General features: G+C 36.1%; 1 protein-coding gene across 1 annotated transcript; it reads right to left on the minus strand.

Moving 5' to 3' along the window:
* Positions 1–344: 344 nt before the first annotated feature.
* LOC120629299 (protein hook) lies at positions 345–22548 on the minus strand. The gene is made up of 15 exons (XM_039898206.1): positions 22303–22548; positions 21858–22010; positions 20393–20509; positions 18801–18895; positions 16670–16795; positions 14634–14927; positions 12957–13094; positions 11503–11616; positions 9918–10098; positions 8800–8930; positions 7606–7750; positions 6786–6959; positions 5745–5847; positions 4941–5086; positions 345–4121 (listed from the first exon to the last, which is right to left on the minus strand). The coding sequence occupies exons 1-15, from the start codon at positions 22388–22390 to the stop codon at positions 4036–4038; spliced, it is 2091 nt and encodes a 696-aa protein (XP_039754140.1). The 5' UTR covers positions 22391–22548; the 3' UTR covers positions 345–4035.
* Between the last annotated feature and the right edge of the window lie 1638 nt (positions 22549–24186).

The following is a 24186-nucleotide window of genomic DNA, read 5'->3' on the forward strand; positions in this document are numbered from 1 at the left end:
ATTACTTCCACTTGTGCGCCAGTGCTCCGAGAGTAGATACAGCTGCGGAGGAAGATAATTTTTGATCCTTTCCCCGGGAACATAATTGTCTTCTGCCCATGCTAGCCGCAGACGAGGAATGGTATACAAATAAAATAACTAAGATGTTGAAAGGACACAATGTTGCCTGTTCAATTTCCATCGGAACAGTTAGTACAGTGTAAACGTAACTTTAGCATGTGATGATAAATGAATGAATATTAGTTGCTAAAACGGTATTTTTTAACAATATTAATAATATATTTAACATAAAAAAATCACAATTAGATAATACTTAATAAAAAATATAATTTCTTTACTCATTTATGGAGTACTTTTTTTTTATAATTACCATTTTGTTCATTAATGTTTGGTAATGGGTCAGTATTATATCTATACTCTACATTATTGCTATAATATAACTTCGAACATTAAGGTTGAAGTGTGTTCAACCTTATTTATACTTTATTTCACTTTCAAAGCGTTTAAACTTACAAATAACATCGAGCCATTACCGCCGACTTAGCGTAACTGACTCGTTATTTTTTAACAAATACCTATACATATAAACCATATTTTGTAAAATTGTGATTTGTAGATTACGTAAGTGGACGGTAAAGACTCGATATTTATAACATAATATAATAAAAATGCACCAAAATATATAAATAAAATGTGACATCAGAGTTGATACTTTCTACGAGTACTACGCCGAATTATTTCATAGGAGAATATCTGCTATGAGATTATTCATATAGTTTATAGGAGAGGGATTACGAGTTTAGATCCACCATACCGCTCCAATGCGGGTTGGTGATCCAAATTAACGTTACACAATGTTATGTAGTTGGGGTGAACAAAATAACCAAAGTACGCGTTTTGTCACCCCGTTATTTATTTGAAAGTCTGGTCGATTAGTAAACACGCACTAAATTGTATAAAATGTAAATTAAGACACATTAGCTTATAACTTAACGTCTTTTAAAATGAGCAAAATATAATACAATACAATAGTAATAAAAACAAATTGTTATAATATTGTAATAATATTTTGTTTGTATATTTTATAGTATTTCTCAAGGCGATTTACACATTTAGTAGTTAATATAATTAGGCGATTAATTACAAACATTTAAGAGTAGCCCAATCTGAGGCGGCAGCGGTGGCGATCGGTAACAAATCGCTCATTTGCGATAAGGATGACATAATTTAAAAAAGCGTTTTTTTTTATTTTTTAACCCTAAACAGAAAAAATCATATCATAATGAGGAAAATGGAGAAAATTTAACGCCTCTAAAATTTAAAATTTTGGGATGTGTAATTATTGTCGCAAACAAGTGATATGTGGCAGTCTACGTACGGAGAATATCAACATGCATGGAAACCTCAAACAAAGGATTGAAAACACTCACGCGGGCATTAGGTAATGCCCGCGAATATAATATAAAATGGTGATAATGGTTAGAGTAAAAACTACATCAGCCACTGGCCACCTCGCAAAAAGAAACCGCCACAGCGCTAGTTTGAACCAACGTGACTGGCACCAGCCAGTGTCCGCTACCGCTTTCGCCTCTGTATGGGGTATATTAAAGATTATTCGGTCGGATTCGGTCAACGATATAAAAAGATTTAAATTAATATTTTTGATCTTTTACTTAATGAGTTGTTCAGTTGAGCCTTTTTTCAACGTTTTCTCTAACCAACGAAAAAATGCAAACAACCATTTATATTAGGTTTTATAAATAAATAAATATACTACGACAATACACACATCGCCATCTAGTCCCAAAGTAAGCGTAGCTTGTGTTATGGGTACTAAGATAACTGATGAATAATTTTTATGAATAATATACATAAATACTTATAATATATAGAGGTTTTAGATGTGATATTCAAAATAGTCGATTACAATTATCTTGTTCATGCCCCAGAGTTGGGCATAGGCCAGAGGGTCAAATATAAGTTCGCTAGGCCTAGTTAAAAAACGTAAAGTAACATCTCGTAACAAATTTTATCGGTGTTGTGATAGTGACCGGAACGACTTAAAGTTCTAGACCACGGCAAGCGTGTGCAGGACACACTTTCCCAATGGGGAAAGAACTTTTTTTTCTGTTTTTAAAATTCCACTACAAGTTAGCCCTTGACCGCAATCTCACCAGGTGGTACCTTATACCTTGTGAGTGGCTATAGTTTGGGGAATAAAATTTCTTGTCTATGCTAGCCGTTCAGGGCACGAAGGAGGCTAAATTATGCAGTTTTAAAGATACTTAACCAGCGAAAATACTCTGGTTAAACAACTACTACACAAAAACAGCTCACACTTGGTACGGCTAAGCATTTTATCATTACCCAATGTAAATTCCAACTAGTGGTAACGAGATACAGATTCCAATGTTTAGAGATCGAGCTCAAGGCATCAGTGGAGAATTTTCTCGCGGCACGCTCGGTAAGTGTGATGCCATCCGAAGAGACGCAACGGAAGGTAACAGCATGCTGAGGGACACCAAGGCATGCCGTTATTAATATCAGTCCATACTGTCATGCACTGAGGTTCGTTTATCTCCGATTGCGGAATGAGTCAGTGCCAATAGGGTGCACACTTAAATCTTGCCCTTCCAGCTCTGGCATGCGGCTTTTGGCATGACATTCGACTTATTGGTAGCTGCCGGCATGCCACAGTATCTAATAAGCCGCTGGCATCATTAGTGGTCTCTGGCCGATCACAAAAATCGCTGCTGGTTCTTCTGTGCGCTGGTTCTTTGAACGCACATCAAGTACGAAACATTATATAGTGTAAAAATCATATTTACCATACAGCAGATCAACAAAACGCAATATCACTGATATTAAAATGGTGTGTGCTTTTGCACTAGTAGAAGCTATAGTCCGTGTAAAATGGATTGAGACAAAGGTACATTAAACACTAGAAAAAAGCAGACACTAAACTTAAAAAATTATAAATTCATGTAAAAAATAAGACTGAAATAGTTGTTAATTACAACTATGGGTAACACCATAACGCACTTTGTTTATTTATCAATCTGTGGTACCCATAGAGTTTTGACTGTAAAGACAACGCAATCCATTTGGCACAGATTATAGATAGCTACAAAGTAGTTGACCGTCGACTTCAGCTCGGTCTTAATTACATGTTCATGTTTGGTGAGTTGCACACAACGCGGAATTCTTAAATGGACAGAAATTCTTATCACTTAAGGTTACGTCAACCTTTTTTTTACCATGGCTAAACAACCCATCTTTATTCCTGTTCGCTAAATTCGACATACGCTTAAACTAGGTCCATTTCACTGAGCAGTTCTATATTTTTAGTGCTTTATCCCTTGTTTAGTCCGAGTACTAAATTCACGTTAACCACGCGTTCAAAAAACATGTATACGCGCCTATTTTTCATGACCCTAATTTGCTATGACATAGAAGTTGTAATACACACTGGACGGTTATTTAAAGTCTAAGACCGTCTGTCACAACGCTGTAACACTCATGAATCGTGATCGTGAGACAGTAGAAATTTTCACAGATAATATTTTCTGTTGCCGCTATAACAAAAAATACAAAATAAACTAAATATTAAAGGCAATCCGACTCGCACTTGGCCGATTTTTTTTGTGTCCTTGGTGGCGTGTGTAAACGTACATGTTTTGAACGTAACAATATTTACATTTTAGTTGATGTCAAACATGTGCCATGTGGTGACGACAGATCAGAATACAGTTGCCACTATCCCACTTTCAACTGGTGTCGTAAGAGGCGACCAAGGGAATATAATGGAGAGAGTGCAGCAGTTTGCCTTGAGAGAGCTTTTAGCTAGAGGCTATTGATGTATGTCACAAAGTATATGTCAAAGAATTAGGGCCATAAAATCCGATGTTAACAAGTTTCCTTCTCGAGAACACGAAGCTATATGTTTAAACAAATTTAGAATTTTTCAACGTCCATAGCGACTGTGTGGGAGATATTCTCGTAGAAGACGCGGAACTGGCGTCCTGGGGTCGGCGGTCATTGGGAGGGTGCCGCCGCGGGAGACATTGGAACTGGCCTCGGTCTCGTCGCCTGTCGCCTCTGCCTTGCAAGGAACGAGTGCCCTGCAATTTATATGTAAGTTATTATCTGCGAATGGACTTTGTTAACACGATTAATCACATAAATAGTTCTAAAACTAAAAAAACCCGCTTGGTATAAAAAACCGAATATCTACATTTTAGTTTAGTTTGTTTATAAAAGAGAGTTTTTTTTTATTTTTAATAGTTTAAATTTTTAATGTTAATATTAGAGAAATTTGCTAAAGATAATGATTGGAAATTTAAAATTAACATATTTCCTGCTTGAAATATAATTATAAATTAACAAAAATCTTATTTTGCAAATTGAAAAATGGAAGAATCTTATCAAAATATTTTGATTAGTCCTCGATACAAAGTTTGAACAAAATTCGATCGTTCGAAGGGGTCAAAAGGGAAGTCCAAAGGAGTTGGTTACACACATACAAACAAACATACCGGTGAAGTTAATAAAACCATAAAAACATTGTATGATTACAACAACAAAGCAACATACGAGGATAAATAAAAGGTGTTACTAAGCCGTTGGGATATAACAGCTTTCGTGATAACATTTTGTTCGACTCCTTTAACCAGGATCAATGCTGTGTTACGTGGTTTTATACCGGAAAAATAGACGGGCACGGGATTTTAAAATACTTCGGGTATTTGAAAGTTCCAGATAAATTCGCATGCAACATCTAATATTTTTATTTTTTAAATATAATATGTATTTCTATTCTGCTTTTATTTTCCTAACTGCATAGTGTGAACAAATAAAGAGTCAAATAAATAAAAAATAAATAAATAATATACAAAAAAGTAGTGATTAGAGAAGAAAAAACAATATGGATTTGATATTACCTGCCGACAGTATGGCGAACCTCGACTCGACAGCGTCTCGGTGACACTTCGCCCCGAGCTGGTACCATGCCGAGACAAGCAGGCGTTGCTCATTCGCGCTGCGTACGCTTTCCTCGCTGCCACTGCCACTGCCGCTACCACTCCACCTATAATATTAACCTTTCTTGCTTAAAAGTCTCAAACAGCAGCGATAAGCACTGTGGATTTAATTGGTAACTCCCGGTTTGAACAGGCACCGCGGCAAAGGAAAAATTTGTGAATTTATTATTTCAGATTTCCCTTCAGCTCCGGTCATGGCTTGTTACCACCCTACCAACTAAGACGTGGAACTAAATGTTGCGTTAAAACCAAATAGGGGTATGGGTTTAATATAACTGCATACCCCTAGCTGGATAAGCCGTTACCATCTTACGCAGATGCAGATTTTAATTGGCTAATTTATGGTGGAAAAAAAACATGACAATTTAATACGCAATGTCTCAAATTAATGAATATAAATCACTAAGATACAATTCTCAATAATTAGAACGCCCTTCTATGTAATGTCTCGTGAGGGGTTTAACGTATCAAGTTGAGTAGAAACAGTGGCCTACGCAGGGATTATGACCAAAGTGGGCATACAGCAGAGAGATGGGTTAAAAATGGAAAAGTCCTCTAATACGAGTTATATCATTAATTTTGGGGTATACAGTGCTTTTGTGCTTGTATGAAGTGCGTGCCACTGGTTAGATGAGTAACAAACACAAAGCATGCATATTAGTACAAAACTGCATTGTTTTTGAGGTCGGGTATAATGTGACTCACTCGTGCCTGTTATTGTTCGTAGGCGCCGCTTCAGCTCTTGACGCACTGGCCGCGCCCGCATTGCGCGAGTAGCCCAACGTTGTGTCGGACATGGACTGTTGACCTGCCAACGACATTTACAATATTAGATTAAAGAAGACACTTTGCTGGAGTCATACAAGGAACATTAAGATTACTATAATAAGGTTGAAATAACTGACACTATTCCGTAGATCTTTAGTGAAACAAGGAAATGCAATTATTTACCATACTTCTGAATTAAAAAAAATATTTATAATGACCTTGACGACTCCTAGAATGCACAAATAATGTAAAAAAATAATACAAAAAAATATCTTACGATGCAAAATTATATTCAGCCTTAAATTTTTTTGGATAGAACCGTTACTTTGCGGAATTTCATGATACGAATATTAACTTTGCAAATACTCCACCAAATTGTACTCTCTTGCTATATGTTTATATCTCTGTAACTACTTTTTTTTTTTGATGATGTATGTTTGTGACAATAAAAGTGTATTCATTCATTCATTCATTCATTCATACTCTGCGAAAATATGGAGAATCTTTATGGTGTAATTTACAATTTCTTCAATCCTTATACTCCACACCAAACAGATCTTCGGCAATGTACCCTCTACGCACGTTTCGCTCCGAAACCAGAGCATCCTCAGGAGATGTTGACTTTACAATGAATGATTGTTAAGAAATTATACTCCGATCAATAATTATTAAAGAATAAAAATTATAATATATAATTATAAATTACTCTAAATACAGATAGAGTTCGATTATAATTTAAGCAATCCAATATCACTTGTTTAAACGGTAAAGGGGAAACATCGACGAATCCAGCATGCCTGAGAGTTCTCCATAATGTTCTCAAAGGCGTGTGAAGACTGTGTGTACTGGTACGCACTTGGCCAGCATGGCACACTACGGTTCTAGCCCTTCCCATTCTGAGAGGATAACCGTGTCCTGTATTGCACCGGTAATGGGTTTTTGATACTATTTTACCATGACACTGATAAATGCTCTTACCAGTTGTCCTGGGATCGAGGGTCTTGATCACTTCCTTGGCTTTCTCAACGCATTTCTTGTACTTATCTTCCGTAGCCAACACCTCTGCTTCTCTCGCTGAGAGAGTTTCTTGGAGTTTGCTGACACGCCTTCTCTCTTCTGCTAACGTGGCTTGTAACTCCTCAACTTGGAGCGCTATTACAATAACAAAACATTAAAAATATACGTTAAAACTACGTTAAAATACAGTCATTATTTTTTTTGTAGATCTTTTATAATTCTGATTAATCGTCTATTTTAATGCTCTAGCAACACACGATTGTAAAAAAACAAGGACCGTTTGGAATCTTCGTATAGTCGTAGGTTTAGTTTTAAATTTACTAAAATACTTATCTCCACCATAACATACTACCATCTCGCTACAATGTACAAATGTAGTCTATTTGATTTAGACTCTAATACCGGAATTTAAGCCCAGGGTATAAGTGATCATCTCTGCTGATAATCCAACGCTTATTTAATGTAAAAATAACGCTACAACCATAGAATTAAGAACATACAAAACCCTCGTTTCGCCATTAATTTTTGAAGTGCATTGTGTCCAAAAACAGTGAAAACACACTGCGCACATCTGACTTCACACCCGCGGAATGTGTAAACGTTTAGAACATAAAAGGTAAAATACCAAATGGAATGAAGTAACTAACTAAAAATAAAATAAAGGGGCTAATAAATTACATTCATATAATATTTGTAACAATCGTCTACTGTGCAAAAAGACCGCTAAGGGTGTATTGAGATGACGCGACCTTTGGAAGGATGTAGAACGTTCAAGCCTTACATTTCCTCTGACTGTCCTCGATTGCGGACGTGAGCCTCGGGTTCGGCGCCTCGAGCGATGCTTCGAGCTGCATTATCCTCGCGGCCGCTTCTCTGTTCTTCGCGCGTTGTGTCTCCAGCCGCGAAGCATATTCCTCTAGCATCGCCTACACATACACGTAAATCTATTATAACCTTCGATATCATATAACGCAAACTAAAAACAACCGTAGTGTGAGTTTTCATGTAAATAATTGTAAACTGACGTCACATCAACGTTGACGTAAATCTATAAAACTACAAAAAAATAAACTCCAAAGTTTGTTAACTTGATATTTAATACTAACAGAGATAAAATTCAAAATTCATTTATTTCAAGTAGGAAATATAAGCACTATTGAAACGTCACGTCTGTCTGTTTGAAGTAACTCTAAACCGGTTATTATTATGAACATATAAATTTATTTATGAACATATAAATTTATTTATGAACGCGATGCTTCGAGCTGCATTATCCTCGCGGCCGCTTCTCTGTTCTTCGCGCGTTGTGTCTCCAGCCGCGAAGCATATTCCTCTAGCATCGCCTACACATACACGTAAATCTATTATAACCTTCGATATCATATAACGCAAACTAAAAACAACCGTAGTGTGAGTTTTCATGTAAATAATTGTAAACTGACGTCACATCAACGTTGACGTAAATCTATAAAACTACAAAAAAATAAACTCCAAAGTTTGTTAACTTGATATTTAATACTAACAGAGATAAAATTCAAAATTCATTTATTTCAAGTAGGAAATATAAGCACTATTGAAACGTCACGTCTGTCTGTTTGAAGTAACTCTAAACCGGTTATTATTATGAACATATAAATTTATTTATGAACTGTAATACTAATAAGATAAAAACGATGCTAAATTCATGACGTTTTACTAACATTATAAATGAAAGGGGTTTGTTTGTTTGTCCTCCATTTACGCAGCAACAAACGAATATATTTACATGACATTTTGCTTAGAGATAATTAATGCTCCTGAGTGGAAATACTTTATATGACTCGCTCCAATCTTCCCCGGTGCTGTACATCTGTCTCGCAACCAGATCAGACCCTGGTTGCGTGACAGATGTACAGATGGGATAAATACTGACAAAGTAAAGAGAACCAGCACCTAATCTACAGCCAAGAGGTAACAGTGTACGTGTCTATGTTACCTGTACAGACGCCTGGTCGGCTTGCGCACCCTGGTTCTGCCGCAATAACTTGTTCTCGTGCTCCAATCTTATTAGACGTTCTTTACAATCGTTCCGCGTTAGCTCTCGCGATACGTTATCTTCACTAGCGCCTGAAAAATATATTTTAAAATATTGGATAGAAGCAGGCGTTACTTTGCGGAAATCCATAATATATTATGAATATTGAGCTTAAATTGCTATATTATCTTACTATTATTCTGTTCGCGGAGTATAGCAAATTAAGCTTAATTTTCATAACATATTTTATAATTTCAGATTGTTGCTGAATTCAACAAGGCTTTTTAAGACAGCCTCCAAGACGCAGTGGAGATCGCTGTGTTCTTAAAAGAAAGGGGTATAGGGCAATTTGGAAATAATTTTATTTATGGATTTTCTCTGGTCTTGTCTAGTGGGAGGCATTGACCGTGACAGTTATCACCCTAAGACGACGTGCCGCCAACTGTATTAGTGTTACGGTACGATACAGCGTAGAAACCGATTTGGGTTGCTAGTTTAATACTGCCATATATGGGTAAGCCCGCTTCTGTCCAAGACTGCGTTATCACTTACCAACAGTGAAATAAAAGGGATTGTCAATCTAAATCCTTTTTTTTTCTGTTATTGTCCTGCGATCAGTCCTCGACTATGAGCAGATGTGTTCTTAGATATTTAAAATCTTTTATGATAATTGTCATATTGAGGAGAGACTGGTTTAGCATTTATTTAGGTTCAAAATCCAATTTAAAATTATTTAACAGTGAAAGAAAACATCGTGAGTTGTTTAATACTGTCATATATAGAAAAGCCCACTTCTGTCTTAAACTGCATCATCACTTACCACATGTGTCATTAAAGGAAATATCAATCAAAAATCTACTTTAAAATACACCATTAAGGTGAAGGAAAACATCGTGAGGAAACCTACGTGTCTGAGAGTTATCCACAATGTCCTCAAAGGCGGTTGAAGTCTATAGTCAATCCGTACTTAGCCATTGTGATGAAACCCCTTCACACATTGACAAGAAACCCATGTCTAGTGCAAGAAATAACTTGATATGAATGATGATGATGATCAGGTGAAAATATCATCCGTTTACCAGTAGTGATAGTAGAGTAGCGAAGCTCGTCGACGGTCTCCCGCAATGTCTCCCGTTCATGCAGCAACGTATCGCGCTCGCGCTGCAAAGACGCCGCACTACTGCTCAGCTTTTTGTTCTCAATCTCCAACTTGTCCGCCTTCGTTATCTCTGCGTCCAATTTCTCGTTTAAGTCTGTTACCTGCACAATATCGCAATGAGAAAATCTTCTCTGAAATGTATTTATGGTATCCAAAAATTTCAAAAAAAAAAACACTTTCTTTACAAAGGTATAACACAAACAGCATATAACACAAAATCAAGAATACAAATATGGCATATTGATTCAAGCGTATAACAATTTAGATCAATACTTAATTTATAATTATTTATTTCCGATTTAATGAATACGGAGGTAATGGAAGTAAAATAGGTATATGTTGAACATTTATTTCTTTCGAAAGTGTTTTCATTACAAACACTTGTGAAAAAAACTGAACTAACCGTTGAAAAAGTATCCTTTTTTTTATAAAAGTACAATATTTTAAATAAATAAATTAAAACTAAAACTTTCAGACTAGCTGTGCCGCGCTGTTTTATAACCCCTTGAGTCTAATTATTAAGAAATACTTTGCCCTTTGAAAAAAGTAAAACCCACAATACTGCTAAATGTTATGAAAAGAAGGACAAAGGCCTTTTTTTGCGTGGTGGAAAAGCTTTATTGCTACTGTCCGACCTGGGTAGGACTGAGGTTATGTCGGACTCCTCTCTCTAAAGGGAGTACACAAACTAAACACCACCACGGCCTGTCCCTCTTGTTGACTTTGTTGGACGCTCGGGGAACCCGTTTTATACCTCCCGGACGATGAAACAAAGGCCTACCAATCATAAACATTTATAAAATTATAAAATTTTATACCGTATAAATGACAATAATCACATTTATATTTGGTTACAAATGTATTTGAACGTATCGTCTCACGATAAATGTTCAAAAAAATATAAGCATTTTAGAAACATCAAGTATTTCTGTTTTCAGGGATGCTACCACCGGTTAGTTAGGCAGGCTCTACCGAGAAGAAGCCGACAAGAAACTCAGCAGTTGCTCTTTTCCGACTTTAACAATTAGCAATTTAACATTCATTTTTCTATCTCCTTCCAAGAGATAAAAGCGGAATCGGATTCTTCCAAGCACCTTGTCATTAAGAAATTCATGAATTGTGTAGTAACCTCGCTGTAATAAATGTGTTTTTAACACATTGTTTAATCATATTATAAAAGCATATATTCGAACTGTCAGATAAATGATGCATGTACCTTCCGCAGACGATATGCAGATATGTTTTTTTTTTTGTCCTTCTCTCCTTAATGCCCTCTCTAAGCAACTAATTAGCTAGATTTTTGGCATAGAGTTAGTTCAATGGAAAGAGAGTAACTATTTTTTTTATCCCTGGAAAAAAAACGGTTGCCACAAAAACTGTAAGAATCGCGGACGGAGAACTCGGGCGACACCTTGTATTCTCATAAAAATATTTCGAAGCTACTGGCAGTATACATCTCTTTAAATTGTAGGCTGTCTCTTTAAATTGGAGTGATAATAGTGTACCTGTTTCTTGTATATGTCCAGCTGAGCACGGAGCGCGTGCGCTCGCGTGGCCGCTTGCTCGTGTTCGATTGCGCGCTGCACGTGCTCCGTGTTGGCACGCTCCAATAGTTTCACCTACAACATAACACTGCTTGCACTCAACGCCCACTTTGGAGTCATAGACAAATTTTGATTTTTCCGCTGCGGACTATCTCTGTAATAATCATAACATTGCTAGTGTTTTAAGACTTCTACTTCGCTTTCGGGGAATTGAAGGTGCGTTTATAAATTAAGCAATTAAATATCACTTGTTTTAACGTTACAGGACAACATGGTGAGGAAAACTGCATGCCTGACAGTTCTCCATAATGGATCTTACTCACATCCTGGGGTAGCTGGAAGAGATCTCTTATAGAGACAAGCTTTCCTTTGTACACTTCATGTATCTTATGTTCACATTCACAATTTAAGGTACATAAATAATAAATAAATAAACAGTTTTTTTTAAGCCGAAGTTAACTGTGCCACGGGAGCACATTAAGCTGGCGGTTCCGTACTTATGACTTACATGTGATAATAAACTTTAAAGCCCACCAATTCACTTTGAAGCTTTTATATGTATACCCTATGCTCTAAAACCCTCTCTCCTATGAGAAAGATGAAAGACGGGGTGGGATGTTAATATATATACTTATTTCAGCCATTGTCGTGTTTCACTTCTGTCAGGTATTCCACGACACCTCACTTGTCTTGAAAATTCAATAAAAATTTATAGTGTCATATAGTCTGTTGAACTGAAGGTCTCTAAAGAATTCATTAATTAATTACTATACTGCGACAATACACACGTCGCCATCTAGCCCAAAAGTAAGCGTAGATTGTGTTATGGATACTGAGATGACTGATGAATATTTTTATGAATAATATACATGAATACTTATAAAATACAGATAAAAACCCAGCCACTGAAAAAAATACTAATAGAGTTGTTTGCGTTGATACCTCCTTCCCTGTTCTCTGACCGCACCTCACCCCGTAGAAATAAATTCCACCCTCATCATCTGGATGCCTGGTATTCTTCTACTGTTCGAAATACCAGATCATTTCTACCGCGCACTTGCAAATTATGGAACAATCTCCCATCTGATATGTTTCCTCAAAAATACAATCTAGGGTTATTCAAGGGGCGGATTAACAAATTCCTTACAAGCCTGCAACGCATCAGTGGCTCCTCTGGTGCTGCAGATGTTTATGGGCGGCGGTGATCACTTATCATCAGGTGACCCACTTGCTCGTTTGCCCGCTATTAATATAAATATATAAAAAAAAAATACATGTTCATCACACAAACCAAACTATGCTCCCCTAATCTTAAGGTTGACTTGCAGAGATCGCTACTAAGATATTTGCCTCTTGCATTCTACTTGTCGGGGCTTGCCGTGGTAAGAATTAAAAAAACTACGACGATTACGAACCTGTCGCCTCAAATCGACGTGCTCTTCCATTCTCTTCTTGTAGGAAGCGACGGTGGCCTCAAGAGCGGCTGCTTTGGCAGCAGTCTCTCGTAGCGCGTCCAACTCATCCTTTAGAGCCACGTTTTCTGATGCCGCTATCTAAAACATCGTAAACACTATGACAACTCTTCAAAACGAGCGAAATTCTGGCAGAGGCAATTTCACAATTACGTAAGAAATAAAATATTTAATATTTCAGTTCAGCAAGTGGTGAAGATGATACCCTAGTGGTTAAAGCTTCGGCCAAACCACTGACTTTGCGAACTGTGCGTTTCTTATTTAAGCAATTTAAATATCACTTGCTTTAAAACGGTGAAGGGAAACATCGTAGGGAAACCTGCATGCCTGAGAGATCTCCATAACGTTCTAAACGGCGTGTGGAGGTTACCAATCGGCACTTGGCCAGCGTGGTGGATTACGGCCTAAACCCTTCTTATCACGAGAACCCCGAATGGACCGGTAACGGGTTTTGGTGGCAGAGCTCGTCGTTCGGGGAAGTACTACCGCCAAGCCTTCTTGAGCCATTAAGCAGAATTATTGCAATGCCGTGTTCCGATCTGAAGGGAGTAATTTTAGGAACATGAGGCTTAACACCTACGCCTCAGATTGACACATGGCTGAACGTTGCTGGACGTGTTACTTGCATACCCTCCGAAGTGTTGTGCTGTTTATAGGCGATGGTTTTACTCTAACAATCAGGTGTGATTTCTGCTTTTACATGTGCATTTTAACTATAAAAAGTAAGTTTAAAAAATTACAGTCTTCTTCGTAAGAATACACTTTGCTATAATTTACTGCAATCACGCAACGTCATTTAAGGCCCTAGCCTCTAATACATGCTTCTATGCTACTAATACAAATGTGAAAATACAGTTACTTGTTTATTTGGTTGTTATTTCTACGAGTATGTTCATTTTAACCACTGCACCGAACTTGATGACATTTGGAAACAGATAGCTTAAATTCCGGAGGTGAACATTAATTCTTAACCCCAAATAAAAAGTGGGCACGACTCGTGATTCAAAATTGACCTTTGTTACCTATAACAAACAGATAAACTTATTTTGATCGACGTTATTCGCAGACATATCATACATCCGGAAACAGACATAGGATCCTAAATAAGCAAATACCACGTTTCTTTGTATTCCACTATAAGTTACCTCTTGACTGCCTCTCACCTTGTGGTAACCGAAGACGCAGCCAAAGATGGTGACGGGCTAATCTGTTAGGTAAAAGGCAGTTATGGCAGGCCCATAATACCCCTAATTGATTTCTAGGCCGCATCATCCCGATAAATTCCTTATTGGCATAGCCTCCCATTAGACGATAAATAAATAAAATAAATATAATACGACAATACACACACTGCCATCTATCTGCCCCAAAGTAAGCGTAGCTTTTGTTTTGGGTACTAAAACCTCTGATGAATATTTTTATAAATAATATACATTAACAATTTTAATATACAGATAAACACCCAGAATCTGAAAACCATTAAGTTCATCACACTAACATTTTGCAGTTGTGGGAATCGAGCCCACATCCTTTGATTTAGAAAGCAGGGTCGCTGCTAACTGCATCAATCGGCCGTCTATACGATATATAATCAATGTCAGTACAGACAGTTAATCTTACCTGCAACTCTTCGTTCTTCAGCTTAGTTACAGCTAGCTCTCTCTCCAGAGTGTCTGCCCTCGCTCTCTGATCATCCCTCTGCAGCTCCACCTTATCTAGTTCATCCTTGAGCGCGTCCAATTGCGCACGCATTTTGCTGTAGCGCAACGTGCCTGCGTGCGCGGGGCCTAAAGAAGCACCAGCTTCATCCAGATCCCTAGCATCGTTCGCGTCACACCCTTCCGCCTCCCTTGCGGCAGTCAGCCTGCTGACTTCGCTTAGCAACGTCATTTTCTCTTCTTGGAGAATTTTCACCTGTCAAAAAGTTAGCTAGACCTATTATGAAGAACATATTATACAGGGTTAAATATAAAATACCAGATCTCGGCCTTATAGTTTCGAATAATTAGCCCTGTATAAAGAACTGGCTTAGATTGTTGTGGACTTCTTCTTAGACCAGGACGTGTTTGGAAAACTCGTAGCTTTAGTTTTAAGTTTAAGTACAAGTAAGATGGCGATAACTAATATAACTAATATAGTTATCGCCATCATCTCACTACCATGTACATGTATTAACCACTGACCTCTTTTATCCTATAATAGAAGTCAGTGTAATGAACACATCAAAAGAACCATCCATGTGCTTATTTGAATTAAGAATTTTTTTACTTTGTTTTTGTTTACGTAAAATAAAACAGTCTTGCTGTCCTGCTATCACTCTAACAGTGGCGTGCACTTCATATATGCACAAAAGCAATGCCTACCCTAAAATCTGTTTACAACTGGTACAAGAGGAGGATTTTTGCCGTTTTATGCAATTTTCCTGCTGTATGCATACCCTGGTAAGAAACCCAGTGCACGCCACTGCACTCTAATATTATAAAGTTTGTATGTGCATGACTTTTACTTCTTTACCACGCAACTACTAAACCAATTTGATTATACCTTGGATTCAAACAATATAGGCTACTTAGCCCGGAAAAATCCATGGTTCCTGAACGATTTGTGAAAAACTGAATTTAGGGTCGAAAAGCTTGGGAGGAAAGTACAAAAATACTTCGTGGGGTTCTGTACATTCTTTTATACCTTGAAACCGAAGGTGATATTAGATTTACGTGTGCCTAAGTTTAACCAATGTATTAAACACACAATTATTACGTTGCTTGGAAGCAGGCCGCTCCAATGTAAGTTTTTAATTAATACACACAAAGAGTTCATCATAAAACACAACATAGTATTAAAGTTTTATAAATTGAGTAAACAATCATAAATAACATGGTTCTTGTATATTCTCCGCTTTATTTTTTTTCGTTTTATAACTTTATTAGTTTAGTACCATAGAAATGACACCAATGTCAAAATGTGAAAAACTCAACAAAATGAATATAATTGTATCCTTTCTAATCTATCTTAATAATAATCTATATAACGTGTAAAATAAAAGCTAAATATTACTTCACAGGCCTCAGGTGTACATTATTTACTGTGAAACCGTAACACTAATAGTTTGTGAGTAAACCACTGAAATAGTTTTTACTGGAAGTAAACAGATCTGTATCTGTTCTACCCTAACATCACGCGTCGTATACTATGCGTATAGTTATTTTCTACACTAGAGTTATCATAAGTAAACACTTGTGAAAGTTTTGAATTAGTTTGTAAAAAAAGTGAATAGGCTTCTTTTGATTTAATATTTGTACAAGGTGCTTTCTTATGAAATACTCGTATACTTATGCGCCCGTAATTCAGTTATACGATGCATATATATATTATGCGAAAGTTTGGTGATACACAGAGATAGACTATGGTCTAGAGTAGCAGATAGGCACATATATTTTTTGTTTTTCATAGATCAGAGAATAACATAAGCATACATAATTATTACAATTTACAGGCATTTCGCGGGCAACAACTAGTATTATTATAAATGCTTTGTGTCTGTTGGCTTGTCTGTGTTTTCTTTAAGTCTGTTGTTGTGATTCTTAACCTTTCGTGGGGTACAAATAAAGCGTTATTAATTTTTTTTTACAATAAATTAGATAACTCGATGTTATTACCTGTGTATCGAGTTCATGGCACCTTTGTGCGAGTGCTTCTCTCATATCAGCATCCGTTTGATCTGCATTCGTTGTCTCCGAATGTACGCTATTCCGATTTGTTCCCAATGTTATATTCTCCAATTCCTTGCAAGCAAAATAAAACCTTAACACATTAAATCCATTTGTAATTATTCATACGAACACGAGTAACTGAACCAAAACTTAGTATCAACTAACACCGCACTAAAAAGCTTGTAGCTAAACGTATTTAAAAGTTTATTTAAAATTACTAAAACCTTGTTTCAAAATCGTGGGAAAAAAGTTAAAGATCATTGCACTTTTAAAAAGAATCTCGTGCCCATCATTTTTCACAGTTCATTGTAATAATAATAAAGCTATAAGCTAACTAATAACACGTTCAGTTGATGGAACCGATAAAACAGTACAAGCGTACAGTTTTTCGCGGCAAAAAAAAATAATAAAACAGTTCGACGATCACATAACACAAACACCCAGACGTTAACTAACTGAGTTATGCACTGTTGTACAATTCGTGATCCAAGGACATTAAACTGTGCGTAACTAAATCGTTCGTATTTCTTTTGCGGCGACTAACGAGCATACATCATCGAAAGTGCCGTTGAGCAATTTAATATGTGCTAATTTATTTTTGCAATAATAAATAGTACTACCATTTTCTGCACTGTTTATAATTTCAATTAGCTCAGACATAAATATATTAATTAACAAATATTATAGCACTTCATTTCCTTTAAATTTAGTTCTGTCTTTAATTTTTTCGATCTCCCTCCTGGTGGCGCGGGCGCAGCTTAAGCTTCAAATGGGAGGTCCCCGACTCGATTCCCGGCAGGGGTAATTTGAGAATCATTATAATTTTTGAATTTTCTCTGGTCTGGTCTTGTGGGTTGTTTCCCCCGTGGCTAGTTAACACCTTTCCAACAAAAACGTGCCGCTAAGCGATTTAACGTTCCGGTACGATGTCGCATAGAAACCAATTAGTGATAAGGGTTTAATATAACTTTCATATTCCCTAATAGGCTAGCCCGCTATGATCATCACTTACCACCAGTAACTTGTAGTAGAATTAAAAAAAAACTTATTCTTCGTTTTACTACGAAAACCTAAAAAAAGCATTAAGTTAGTGCTTAGTAAGTTAGTTATTGAACCAACTGTGGAATTGAATTTCGAAATATCCTTTTCAGACATTGGGACGGAAGTTACACCCCAGATTCAATATGTCTGGTTTAGTACATCATTGACCTGCTGTTATTTCGTAAACACACTATTCTAGCCTCAGAGCATTTAACTATGTCTTACATTAGTTGACTACAAGACTGCAAATTCACCTGGTGATTTAGTGAATTTAGTCTAATTAGTGGCAGTTATATCACACCAAATCATTCGGCCAGAACTTCCAGGTACCGGGACTTTCCACTTTTAAGACCACAACTCGACGCAGCGCTGGGAGCTATTATAAAGCTGTAAAGCTGGAAATTAGCCGAGCCGGAGGCTAGCGAGTATTCATTGCACCCTAGGCGAATGATAGGACTGTAACGAGTTCCTTTTAAGAAAATTCGAGACGAAACCAGGCCTTTGTTTCCTATGTAATCAAGGGAAATGTAAAAAAATTAAATAAGAGATTTGTATTTCTTGCCTTGTTGCAGTTACCTCTGGATCTAAAGATAAACTTGTCAACTTAATTAATAAAACTTTCTTTTTTCCTAATTCAAAGGTTGTCTGGCAGAGATCGCTATTTAGCGATAAGGCCGCCTCTTTTATTCTACTTCTTTCTTTCATGTTTCTGTTTTTATTTTATGTTGGTAAATGTGAATGTTGTGGTATACAAATAAAGAGTTGAATAATAAAAATTGTGGTCAAACATCCTTCAGCGTGAATTGGTACTGGTACCTACTTATAAGTATTAAAAAAACTGTTAAATGTGATAACTATACAATTAGGGCTTACGTATGTTGGCATGCCTGCGGAACCCAACCTAATAATTTCTTATAGACTCAATTCGGCAATTATTTATCATCAACATGCAAAGTAGCTCCAACGTTCTACAATCCTATACAAGCGACTAATTATATGGTATAATCTCAAACGATTATCTATACTGTAAACTTACTTGTATTGCTTGCATTATAGACCGCTGGCACGCAAACTCCAACTTCATGATTCGCGTGATGTATTCCTCTTTCTCAATACAGTTGACTGCACAACCTGGCGTCATCGAAATGCAATTACTATAAGGCAAGTTTAAGTATTTAAAAAAATCAAAAATGCAGGAGTGGGAAAGTAAACGATTCGTGATTTTTTTTCTCAATAAATGTAATAAATAAATTTTACCACATGAAAATATCATGTGCATCATGCAGATGATATTTTAATGTGGTAGTTGGACCGATTTTATTATTTCATATTATTTCCGTGAATTTGAATGAGTGGTCCTGATTGGTCTGGATTAACTACATAATTTTTACACTTAACATCGTTCCGCCCGATTTTTTTTTATTTTTCGGGGCGAAGCGGCAGACCGTTTATTGTTTTTACCAAGAAGACACAGATGTCTTCTTGGTAAAAACAATAATCCTTACCGTGGTCTGTCATCTGAATTAGATGATTCTTTGGATTTGTAATAACCTCTCTTAAATGTGGAGTAATTATGTGATTTGGAAAACGATCCAGAGTGTGCACTTGGCGCTATAGCTTTGGTGTTTTTAAATCATTAAGCTATTACAGAACCAAACCCACATTTGAGCGGTTTACATGGTCTAACACTAAAATGCTTTCTCCTATGAGAGAGCCTTATCAATCTTCCATTGCTGGAACAGTGTTAATATTTTAAACGGTATATTAAATTGTATATTGAGAGAGACACAAATCGAAACTGGCACCAAGAGATTACAATTTACATATTCCTTATAAGCCCAACAATGGGAGATTGATAAAGCTTTAATCACGATTATAAAGTCGACTAACTAAACCTTCAGCTTAGCCCAATTTAAATTCGTATAGTCCTAACCACTTAATTAATAAACATGCTTTTTGTTCGTTTTGTCACGCTACCTTTCAAATGTCGGAGCAAGAAAAAACACGGCAATAATATCCCTACGTTATGCCACGTTTATTTCATAAAGCTTTGCCTCCTTATTAATTAACGTGGCATAATGGCAGAATACTATTTTATCACACTTCAACTGACAGCACCGTTAAAATATCAGAATGTGACTAAACAATGTGTAATGTTTATGTTACTATATTGAATTGTATTATAAAAATTATAAAACATTTATAAAATTCATATCGATAGTTTAGATTTTTGTATCCCTCCTTATATAACCATAATATAAAATAATATTTATTTTTACACGTTGTATCTAGAGGTAACAAAAAAAATGTCTATCCAAAGAGTTATTAAAGCAAAGCGCAACCAACCCATCGCCACACTGTATTTTCCACTAAGCTGATGCTATCTGAATAACTGTGGTCCAAGCCACAGTACAAAGGGCCATAAAGAAACAAAGAAGTAATGATTCAACGTAATACCACTTTTATTACTAAGGGGGCTAGAGTTTATTCAAAGTTATAGCTCTATTTAAGCCTAACTAGTTATTACGCTTTCTAACTGCGAAGAGTTTCGTCTCTTTCGGTTCAGTGGGTTTAGCGTGATGCGCATAAAAATTGGAAAATATAAAAATGTAGGAAATAGACACTTACTGAGAACTAGTTGCAATAGTCTTCCCAAATCTGTTGGATCAGCATGTTCGGCAATGTTTACTACATCTGGCCTAGAAAATTCCTGTAGGCTTAGGTTTAAGATATCTTGATGGTAATCTGCAAATAATGTATATTTTAAATAACTTTTTTGTGGAAATCTGTGTGATCTTCGTATATGTACCAGCATATAAGTATATTGTGTTTTAATCCAGGAAAATGTAATTTGTCTACCTCTATAGCAGATTTTTTATATGCCTCTCAATCAGCATGATTCAGTAAAAATATGTACTTACAAAAATCTTTACATTATTTTCTATTACTTGGTTTATACTAAACAGATTCTATCAAAATAAATAGACTATCAAAATTGTCTTACTTTTATTGGTTTATGCATAAAATAGTGAGTGATGATCAGCTAATTAAATTAATCATTTTTTTATCAAAATTACAAGTACATCACTAAAATAGTAATAAGCAATATTGGTATGCTGTATTGATTAGTATGAAGGTGTACATAATGTATGTGACATTATATATCCATACACAATATTCTATAACATATATTATGCACAAATGTATCTGTTCTGTTTGTTTGCTAACTATAATTGTAACTAAGGGCTGGAATCAGTTTTTTTTTTTTTTCCGATACAAATTTTGGGCTTGTCCTGGGAATCTAACCCAGGCCCTTGTGATCTATAGTTGAATATGCTAACTACAAGACCAGGCCTCAGTAACCTGGGCGCTGCAGAAAGTACAGAGGTGTGCTGTTAGGCCCTCCTTATGTACTTAACAAAAATCTATAAAGTGTAGCAGCTGGTCCCAAACTTTGAAAATTGTGTGGAGATCACAAAGCTCCGCCATCCCATTATTGGAGTAGTTTTATTTTTCTTAATTCTATGTTAAGATATTTAATTAATTATAGTTTTATTAGTTTCATAATGAGGATGTTTTATTTTCAGCTCCTATGTGCCAAAGTAGGGCCTATAGTAACCTATGTAAAGATGGTAGCTTCCTTTTCATTATTTATTAACCACTTGTATACCTTTTGGGTTAGTATGCTTCTGACTGCAATATCACACACCATCCTATAAGATTGCACCCTCTACCCTACGATTCATGAAAATATAATAGAAAAGTCCTATTATAGTATAAAGGATTACTTAAATGATATAAAATCTTGGGTGTGCACTAATGCTCTAGCCAGGTTGCTTCTTAAATATTCACAAATAACAATGTGAGAGGGTGATAACAATAAGAACTCCCAGCTAAGTTTGATTTGGGCTCCTTCTTCTGCAGTAAATTTAGAACCCTCGTAGTTTTAGTTTTAAGTTTACAAATGTAGTTATTACTGTCACTACTCATTACTACATACACATGTATGGTATGTAACAAACGCATCAAAAGTGCATCAATGTGCCTATTTGAATAAAGAAATATTTAAACAATAAAACTGAAATGAACTTACCAACAACACCTTCCAATATTTTCTTCAAATTGCTAACCTTCAGTCTCCAATTATGACCAACATCAGTTTTAATTTTTGAATTCCATTTAGTTGAGAAATATTCGGGTGCAATTTGAGTAAGCGCCTCTGCTATTGCCACACCATCTGATAACTCTGCGAAGTCAAGTAACAAACACTTTCACTTTTAATACAATATAAAACTAATTATGAAAAGGAATTTTAACCAGTATTTTATTATTTTTCCTCAGCATGTGTTCTCATAACATACTAAAAAATTATGTACATTCTTGGTAGGAATATTTTCTTGGTAGACTATGTAAACAATTTATGTGGGACGGTTTGTTTAAGTAGAGCTCCATGAAGCTGTTGGAGCATATTATGTTCTAGATCTATTGAAGTATCTTCCTTTAAAGGGTGACTGTATTACGAATATATAAAAATTTACCTGTTGGATTTCCATGTTTGGCATTCAGATTCAAAGTCTGCAACCATTTGATTAGATTGTCACATAGAACAACACTGTTGGCCTCCATTCTCAAAGAATAAAGTGCCACACAATAATCGTTTATAAACTATACACTTGCAATTTCACATAAGCAAAAGCATTATTTATCACTTGATAAGATAATTTTGAAATTAAATTATTAATACCTAGAGAAATCCGCTAAAATTATCATATTCGTTGCGGACTTTTTTTTTTTTTAATTTGCATGGCTGACGTTTGAGTTTAACCACAGATTTCATACAAAGTTCACAACATAGACCCTACACCGGTCACAGAGCACTTTCATACTCTTGTTTTGTTTTATCCGCGGTGTCCGTGTTTGGTTCCGTGATTGATTTAATGTTACTATGGTCGTACGTTTCGTACGTGGTTTAAAATAGATCAGTAAATTCTTAATACGATTCTTACTTATTAGTAAAAACCTCAGGTAAAAAACATTTACGCAGGAGCAAAATGAGAGCAACTTTGTACGTGTCAATCTGTTTAAATTAAATTTATCTCTTCATCACTATAACTATATTTAAAACTTTATAGGTCATAACTTAATATAATTTAATACTAACTAAAGTATAATAGATGCTATATATATAGACTTCTGATCGACTGATGACAGATTACATGTCCAGCGCAAATAAAACACTGCACTGCAGTGCAGCAACTACTTGCTCAGCGTTGCCAATATGTTTGTTTTATAACATTTAACGTTACTTTTGACCTTTTCATGTTACTCTTATTTACACGACTCAGAATGTTAATTTGAGGACATGATAAATATTGAAATATTTTCCAGTAAAAGGGATATTATCGTGAAACGGACACTACTTTTGCCCGTTATCACTAGGTCAGTTAGTAGGTTTAGTGAGAACGTACCTTGATCCCTGTGTTTTTTCCACATAAAAGGTAATAACTAACTTTCTCGTTAAAATGTTACCTTTTGAGCTGTCATGTTATATTTGACTATCTGTCCCTGGCAACACTGCACTTGTTGCATTACTCAGTTCTATAAAAGAAAAAAAATATAGTAGTTAGCGCGACCCCCCGATGTCATCGAGGCTCTTCTCATGACGAGCTTTCGCGCTCGCCCTACTTCCCCGGTGACGCCGTAGCAACCCCATTAGGTGTTTATCGGCAAGTGTCCATCCGAAAATCGAAATCGTAGTTAGCGCAAGATTGTGAGCTGTAGACAGATATAATAATTTTCTCTCTCTTTCTCTGCCATTCTGTCTCTAGGTAAAAATAATTTTGCCTTTTCAGGCCTTTTTTGTCTTTATTGTAGAAATTATTTGTTAAAAAAAAAAAGAGTTTTATTTATAAAAAAATTACAGATCTGTTAATGATTGAGGGGTTCTCCCGGAACTTCACTATCAGCTCCTTTATTATGAAGAGCGCTAAATGCTTACCAAAAATATACCAATATCAAATCGCAACCCGTGTAGTACTTATTATATAGTTTCGGTTCCGGGTTAATGAATGACAAAGCTCTGAGAGCCAACAGACACAAAAAATATGTAGGGTTTACCCGGGGGCAGGGGCACCGACCTGATTGACAACGACAATACCCCATGCCCATACCTTGTAACGATACGCTCTGTAGCCTACATGACCGTCTTTACTATGTAGGTACTTTTAACTGTGCTTTTAGGTTTCCTAGTGCTAAAATAGAGTTCCATTTGCTTGTCTTGAGTAAGGGAATAATCTCTTGTTAAGCCATCTCAGCCTAAACCTTCGTGTTTGACGATTTTACCACCACAACTCCCTCAAATGTTAACCGATTTAAATTATTCTTTTGTAATTGATAGGTTATACTATCAGTGTAGTTTTGCC

This window comes from Pararge aegeria, chromosome 2 (genome assembly GCF_905163445.1).
Source record: "Pararge aegeria chromosome 2, ilParAegt1.1, whole genome shotgun sequence".
Lineage (NCBI taxonomy): Eukaryota > Metazoa > Arthropoda > Insecta > Lepidoptera > Nymphalidae > Pararge > Pararge aegeria.

What these genes read in the sequence shown, in the direction of transcription:
- LOC120629299 (XM_039898206.1), bottom strand. Translation starts at nt 22,390, where the DNA reads ATGGAGGCCAACAGTGTTGTTCTATGTGACAATCTAATCAAATGGTTG. An exon ending in GCCATGAACTCGATACACAG is followed by an intron (nt 14,928 to 16,669) that starts GTAATAACATCG and finishes ACTTTTTGACAG; the next exon opens with GTGAAAATTCTCCAAGAAGA. An exon ending in TGGACATATACAAGAAACAG is followed by an intron (nt 10,099 to 11,502) that starts GTACACTATTAT and finishes GATATTGTGCAG; the next exon opens with GTAACAGACTTAAACGAGAA.